Below are 8620 nucleotides of genomic sequence, written 5' to 3'. Positions count from 1 at the left end.
CATAACTTCATGATGTACAGAGTTCTATTTATCAGTACTGGTACATAGTTCCTGTAACTACAACATAACTTCATGATGTAAAGAGTTCTATTTATCAGTACTGGTACATAGTTCCTGTAACTACAACATGAATTCATGATGTACAGAGTTCTATTTATCAGTACTGGTACATAGTTCCTGTAACTACAACATGAATTCATGATGTACAGAGTTCTATTTATCAGTACTGGTACATAGTTCCTGTAACTACAACATAAACTCATGATGTACAGAGTTCTATTTATCAGTACTGGTGCATAGTTCCTGTAACTACAGCATGAATTCATGATGTACAGAGTTCTATTTATCAGTATTCGTACATAGTTCCTGTAACTACAACATAACTTCATGATGTACAGAGTTCTATTTATCAGTATTGGTACATAGTTCCTGTAACTACAACATGAATTCATGATGTACAGAGTTCTATTTATCAGTATTGGTACATAGTTCCTGTAACTACAACATAACTTCATGATGTACAGAGTTCTATTTATCAGTACTGGTGCATAGTTCCTGTAACTACAGCATAACTTCATGATGTACAGAGTTCTATTTATCAGTATTGGTACATAGTTCCTGTAACTACAACATAACTTCATGATGTACAGAGTTCTATTTATCAGTATTGGTACATAGTTCCTGTAATTACAACATAAATTCATGATGTACAGAATTCTATTTATCAGTACTGGTGCATAGTTCCTGTAATTACAACATGAATTCATGATGTACAGAGTTCTATTTATCAGTACTGGTACATAGTTCCTGTAACTACAACATAAATTCATGATGTACAGAGTTCTATTTATCAGTACTGGTGCATAGTTCCTGTAATTACAACATGAATTCATGATGTACAGAGTTCTATTTATCAGCACTGGAGCATAGTTCCTGTAACTACAACATACATCATGAATTCATGTTATAGTTCCTGTAACTACAACATGAATTCATGATGTACAGAGTTCTATTTATCAGTACTGGTACATAGTTCCTGTAATTACAACATAAATTCATGATGTACAGAGTTCTATTTATCAGTACTGGTGCATAGTTCCTGTAACTACAACATAAATTCATGATGTACAGAGTTCTATTTATCAGTACTGGTGCATAGTTCCTGTAATTACAACATAACATCATGATGTACAGAGTTCTATTTATCAGTACTGGTACTGTAGTTCCTGTAATTACAACATAACTTCATGATGTACAGAGTTCTATTTATCAGTACTGGTGCATAGTTCCTGTAATTACAACATAAATTCATGATGTACAGAGTTCTATTTATCAGTACTGGTGCATAGTTCCTGTAATTACAACATAAATTCACGATGTACAGAGTTCTATTTATCAGTACTGGTGCATAGTTCCTGTAATTACAACATAAATTCATGATGTACAGAGTTCTATTTATCAGTACTGGTGCATAGTTCCTGTAACTACAACATAAATTCATGATGTACAGAGTTCTATTTATCAGTACTGGTGCATAGTTCCTGTAACTACAACATAAATTCATGATGTACAGAGTTCTATTTATCAGTATTCGTACATAGTTCCTGTAATTACAACATAACTTCATGATGTACAGAGTTCTATTTGTCAGTACTGGTACATAGTTCCTGTAACTACAACATAAATTCATGATGTACAGAGTTCTATTTATCAGTACTGGTACATAGTTCCTGTAACTACAACATACATCATGAATTCATGTTATAGTTCCTGTAACTACAACATGAATTCATGATGTACAGAGTTCTATTTATCAGTACTGGTACATAGTTCCTGTAATTACAACATGAATTCATGATGTACAGAGTTCTATTTATCAGTACTGGTACATAGTTCCTGTAACTACAACATGAATTCATGATGTACAGAGTTCTATTTATCAGTACTGGTACATAGTTCCTGTAACTACAGCATGAATTCATGATGTACAGAGTTCTATTTATCAGTATTGGTACATAGTTCCTGTAATTACAACATGAATTCATGATGTACAGAGTTCTATTTATCAGTACTGGTACATAGTTCCTGTAACTACAACATGAATTCATGATGTACAGAGTTCTATTTATCAGTATTGGTACATAGTTCCTGTAGTAATTGTTCAGCTCTACTACAATCCCACCCTGCTTCTTTCATTGGTCCATTTACTACATTTATGTATTTTTGCAAGAAAATTTTCCCTGATTCTGTTAATTCATTCTGGTGAGTTTGCTGGTCCTTTGTTGCCATGGTAAACCAATAACACATCTCTCCTGCATACATTAGGGCTAGAAGATGAGTATCACTAAACACACCTGAAATGAAATGAAATAAAATAAGAATTGAAAACATTTTTTTCAAATCAAAGCCCCCAATGGTATTACTTTTCTCTAGTTCTCGTGAATTTTTGCATCTTAAAAAATATGCCAAACAGTTGATAGAGACAGGTTAATCCTGATGATGTGAGCTGAATCACCTCTTTACTAACCATATCACTCAACCCTGTGAGGCATATGTAACACAATCCTGTGAGGCATACAACGGAATCCTATGAGGCATAATTAAGAGAACACTATGAGACATATAACAATCCTAGATCCTATGTGGTATATAACAGAACCCCATCAGGCATATAACAGAACCTCCATGAGGCATATAACAGAACCTCCATGAGGCATATAACAGAACCTCCATGAGGCATACAACAGAACCCCATGAGGCATATAACAGAACCCCACGAGGCATATAACAGAACCCCCGATGAGGCATAATAATGTAATGTTAATGATGGTTTCTTATATAGCGCTTTCCCACTCCGTGCTCAAAGCGCTTTACAATTATTACCCCTGGCTCGGATCAGAACGGCACAACGGCCCTTTTAGTCTTCCTCAACTCCCTGGGGAGCATACAATCCATTGCAGCCATTTAAGCGCATAGGATTATTAAAGCCTTCACATTGCAACCTACATCCTACCAGGGAGGTCCCCCAGTTATACAGCTGGGTTGACTGAGGCACAGTCGTGGTTCAAATCTTGCCCAAGGACTTTAGCCACTCAGAAACAAACAGCAGGCAGCGACAGGGCTCGAACCTGCAACCTGTAGATTCCAAGCCGGTCACGCTAACCATTCACCCATCATGACTCCATACAACAGAACCCCATGAGGCATACAACAGAACCCCCTGAGGCATATAACAGAACCCCATGAGGCATATAACAGAACCCCATGAGGCATATAACTGAACCTCCATGAGGCATATAATAGAACCCCATGAGGCATATAACAGAACAATAGATCTTATGGCCAGAGGGCTTTTTCAGTGTGCTCACCCTCTCTGTGGAATTCACTTCCATTTGAAATGAGAAATATAATGACTGTTGACATTTTTAAACGTAGTTTAAAGACATATCTTTTTAGACAACATTTTAAGTGATTGATTTTAACTTGTCAGTTTTTATACATTGTGAATTATTTTAATTGGCCAGTTTTACACCTAGCCCCTTTTTGTGTGTTGTTATTTTCTTTAGTTTATTGCAATTTTTTAAACTACAGTCTGTACAACGCGCTGAGACGCATGTGTAGCGCGTTTACTTACAAGAAATAAAATAATAAAATAATAATAATAACCCCATCAGGCATATAACAGAACCTCCATGAGGCATATAACAGAACCCCATCAGGCATATAACAGAACCCCATGAGGCATACAACAGAACCCCATGAGGCATATAACTGAACCTCCATGAGGCATATAATAGAACCCCATGAGGCATATAACAGAACCCCATGAGGCATATAACAGAACCCCATGAGGCATACAACAGAACCCCATGAGGCATATAATAGAACCTCCATGAGGCATATAACAGAACCCCATGAGGCACATAACAGAACTCCATGAGGCATATAATAGAACCTCCATGAGGCATATAACAGAACCCCATGAGGCATATAACAGAACCCCATGAGGCATATAATAGAACCCCATGAGGCACATAACAGAACCCCATGAGGCATATAACAGAACCCCATGAGGCACATAACAGAACCCCATGAGGCATATAATAGAACCTCCATGAGGCATATAACAGAACCCCATGAGGCATAAAACAGAATCCTATGAGGCATATAACAATTATATTCACCTTCATGGATTAACTTTAGTGTGTTATCCTCTTCTTCAGGTACCATTTCATCAACAACTTTACTTCTTGTATTTAACATTGCACTTATATGATCAACACCCTCATGTAGCATCTATCAGTATAAAATCACAAACACAGAATAGTTTAAAGGTCAATGCCAGATGATCAACACCCTCATGTAGCATCTATCAGTATAAAATCACAAACACAGAATAGTTTAAAGGTCAATGCCAGATGATCCACATCCTTCACATAACATCTATCAGTATAAAATCACACATACTTGTTCAAAGTAAACAGTATATATTAGGATTATATCTACCTTAATGAAATGTGCTTTTTGTCTTTGTAATCTGTGTATATCTTGATGAATAGTATGGCAATACATGTAGATAAGTGCACCTCTTCTCCAGTGAATACATTCTACAATGTCCACACCTAATACATCTATGATGTCTACATTTGGTCCACAAACCTCAGTTACAAGGGAGTGACAGTCTGAAAGTGTAACTGAAATAAAAACAAACAGTGTTACGGTAGTTTATTACATTGATTACATCTAGGTATTGACAGTGAGTTCACAAACTTCAGCTACGAAGGGTCATGGCAGTCTGGAAATGTAACTGAAAAAAAAAAGAATTTTGTAATACAAGCAAACTATTAACAGCATATAAATACCTAATACATCTATGGTGTTGACAAGAGGTCTGCAAACCTCTGCCACAAAGGCATGGCAGTCTGGAAATGTAACTTACATAAAAACAAATTTTTAGTATGAATACAGCTCTGGTATTGACATTTGATCCACAAACATCAGTTACATTAGACCGACAGTGTAACCATAACCCACCATGAAATGATGTTACTGAACCACAATTTAACCAAAGTATGATCTGAATTATAACCATTGCTGAACAGTGTAGCAGTCACACAACTATGTTTGATACAATTTAAAAACATGGTAAACAGATTAAAAAAACAAGCTTTTGCTCAAGTTTTAAACTTGCCAGTACACTGTACACTACCTACAGATAATATTGATCACTAATATTAACAGATACAGTGTCTTTTTTATAATCAATCAATCAGTCAATCAATCAATCAATCAATCAATCATTCTTTATTGCATAACAACATGCCATAGCAAGCATGGTAAAGTATACAAAAATAACATACAGTAACAAAGTGAATACAATATAGTCATTTTACCAACTGCTGGAGGTATAAGTAACTGTCAATGACCAATTTTTTAGTGAATATACCTTTGGGTACTTTATGACAAAAAGTGTCCCAATTGCAGTTGGTGCAGGTTTCATAATTGTTACCTACATACCGGTACTACCCTTAACAAAAAGTGTCCCAATTTGAATTGCAGCTGGTGCAGGTTTCATAATTTTTACCTACATACCGGTACTACCCTTAACAAAAAGTGTCCCAATTTGAATTGCAGCTGGTGCAGGTTTCATAAGTGTTACCTACATACCTGTACTACCCTTAACAAAAAGTGTCCCAATTTGTATTGCAGCTGGTGCAGGTTTCATAATTGTTACCTGCATACTGGTACTACCCTTAACAAAAAGTGTCCCAATTTGAATTGCAGCTGGTGCAGGTTTCATAAGTGTTACCTACATACCTGTACTACCCTTAACAAAAAGAGTCCCAATTTGAATTGCAGCTGGTGAGGGTTTCATAAGTGTTACCTACATACCTGTACTACCCTTAACAAAAAGTGTCCCAATTTGTATTGCAGCTGGTGCAGGTTTCATAATTGTTACCTGCATACCTCTAATACCCTTAACAAAAATTGCAGCTGGTGCAGGTTTCATACATACCGGTAGTCTGGTACCTAACAAATTTAAAACAATGTGTAAAGTTTCAAATGAGACACAAATCACTCACCTAAAATATGACGTACTCTGTCTTCAGCGCAATCTTCAGGAAATTCCTCATCTACAAGTAAATTCTCGTCAAAAAATGTAAAATCTAGTAATGCCTGTAGAGAAATGAAAACAAACCATGAATGTCAAATGGAATGTCTTGTTTCATTGTCAGACTAACCTATTTTTATGGGTTTCCACTATATTTGGTGAATTGGAATTATACTTTCATTAATATACTCTTGTCAAAATAGTCAATTTTGTGATCATACTCTATATAAATCACAAGAGCTCAGGACTAACGGTTCAAATCACACTTGAAATGGGGGAATTTTTCTGTGATCAACCCAATCCCAGGGTGAGTTTTCTACAAACTCGATGGGTAGGCTGTATCACTCAGTCATATCTCACTAACATGATGAGTTTGAGTTTGGGGACTTCTAGAGTAACGACTTGAACAGTTGGGGATGATAGTTCACAAGCAGGAGCCAAAGGTGCTATGTTGTTGGCTCTGTGTTATTCCAAGATAGGCTGTGGACAGACTGGGCAAGCCTTGATAGTTCCACAGTGACACGATATAGAGCGTGCAACATAGCCCTGTCACAATTCCAAAACCTAAATGGATTTCTGTAGAATTATGTGGTTGTGTCTATGTGTGCATTTGTCTGCACAAAAAGAAAATCACTCGGAGCAATTCTTAGCACAAAAGAAACTTGTCAGAGTGGTCAATTTTTTTCGCAAACTATTATAATATAAATTTGAAAGTATACTCATCAATCTCTGAGGAAAATTAAACTTTCGAAAAGGTCTGAGGTTTAAGTGATATGTAAACTGTAAGATATGTCGTGTCGTTCAGCCCTAGTGAGGCTTCTTGTAAGTAGTATCTGATAGGGTGACACGACACGTCATATCATACAGACTGACAATGATACAGCAGGAAAGCCATAATTGTCATTGTCATGGTTTTGATACTGTGAACATGAATTATGTATTTTGAAGTAAATCCGAAGGGAACTGACTGAAAAAAGGTCATTTTAAGGTGTTTGCAGACGCTTTTTTAAAGTTTTAATACATTTCACAAACATGCTGTCTAGCAAAATACCAATAGTGAATGTGAGCATTTTGAATCACCTTTAATCAATATTTGCACCAAAATATTCAGCATGAAATTGGAATTACTTTCTTTGATAAATTCTGACATGTAGTAAAGGCAGATTTGCTGATGTAGGTTACGGCAAGCAATAATCAGGATCATTTCACATCTCAAGTGACGAACATGATGAAAGCTCACAGTAGTATACCTGGACCATGGCAAAGGAGAGATTCAGCTGCATGTTAGAATGCATACACACACAGGAGAATAACCATGCAGGCATACACATAACAATGTCTAGGGAGTCTTTTTAGCTACAAGTATGCACTCAGAACATTAACTTGGAAAACAATGGAACATGCATGCATGTGCTGACATCCTCTGTTTAGAAGGCCAAAGGCATGCCGTAATACATGTATAAAGTTTTGATATTACTGATATTACAGTTACCACCCTAATAATGTGCAAACATCTGCTACAGAACATGTGCACTGCCTTCAAATCACATGACCACAATGCTACATGTATGGAACACACATAACTATATAAATGTCCAGGTAAACCTGTCTATCATCAATACTGATTAAGAGTCTGACAAATTTGAGATTCATTTTTTTTCTGTCACCAATACCTGTATATAGTCCCCATACCAATGACTATGATCAATTGAGTTAGCTGGTCTTACCTGGACATATTCCCTTGTAGCTTCATGCAATGAACTATCATTAGTTACCCTGAAAATATACAAAACAAAATTTAAAGTGGCCATACGGATTTATTCATCCATTCACCCCCCCCCCCCAACTTACACATTCATCACCCCCCCCCCCCACACACACACACACATACATACACACATTCAAACTTGCCCATTCACCACCACCCCCCCCACCCCCCATTCCAATTTACGAATTCATCCCCCCATTCCAACGTGCCCATGGTCACCCCCCCCCCCCCCCCATTCCAACTTACACATTCATCACCACTCAACGGCAACTGCCTATCAACAAACATAATATACAGGGCACAAGTCACACCAGATAATAACAACACAAAACTATACTTTGGGCTATAGCGATTCTCAAAATCACAAACACACATTTACTTATAAGAAGCTACAGTACATCACAGAGCTATTCAAACAAGTTTTGAATTTGAAGGAAAGAAACCGGCCATATAATATCAAGTGGGATATCATCACCCAAGGGGCTGCTTATAAAAGGGAGATGAAACATTGTAACCTCTGTTTAACTGATAAACTTTGTTTAATCAATGTATTGTTGAAAAGTTAATGTTACTGAACAAAAAATCCGAACTGGTTTCGAAATGTCACCATGAAGACATATATTCGCTCGCCAACTACAGAAGTAAACCCCTGTAAGGAATAGTTTAGGCTGACCACGTTGTTACGCAATATGTACATACAAACATTAAGTGTATGTAAGCGACCTTGTCTGATCGCTCGA

The 8620-nt window shown here is 36.7% G+C and overlaps 1 protein-coding gene across 2 annotated transcripts in view; it reads right to left on the bottom strand.

Moving 5' to 3' along the window:
* Nucleotides 1-733: 733 nt before the first annotated feature.
* Nucleotides 734-8620, bottom strand: part of LOC144440851 (RAB7A-interacting MON1-CCZ1 complex subunit 1-like) — an 8613-nt gene continuing 726 nt past the window's right edge. For both annotated transcript variants that reach the window (XM_078130277.1, XM_078130279.1), the window contains exons 2-6: nucleotides 7840-7888; nucleotides 6084-6177; nucleotides 4507-4694; nucleotides 4185-4296; nucleotides 734-2354 (exon numbers count right to left, since the gene is read on the bottom strand). In XM_078130277.1, the coding sequence (XP_077986403.1) occupies nucleotides 2122-2354; nucleotides 4185-4296; nucleotides 4507-4694; nucleotides 6084-6177; nucleotides 7840-7888 (676 nt within the window). In that variant the 3' untranslated portion in view covers nucleotides 734-2121. The remainder of the gene's footprint in view (nucleotides 2355-4184; nucleotides 4297-4506; nucleotides 4695-6083; nucleotides 6178-7839; nucleotides 7889-8620) is intronic.

The sequence above is a fragment of the Glandiceps talaboti genome, chromosome 10 (genome assembly GCF_964340395.1).
Source record: "Glandiceps talaboti chromosome 10, keGlaTala1.1, whole genome shotgun sequence".
Taxonomy (NCBI): Eukaryota; Metazoa; Hemichordata; class Enteropneusta; family Spengelidae; genus Glandiceps; species Glandiceps talaboti.
The sequence above is the reverse complement of the archived record's forward strand: the minus strand, read 5'-3'. Positions and strand labels throughout refer to the sequence as shown.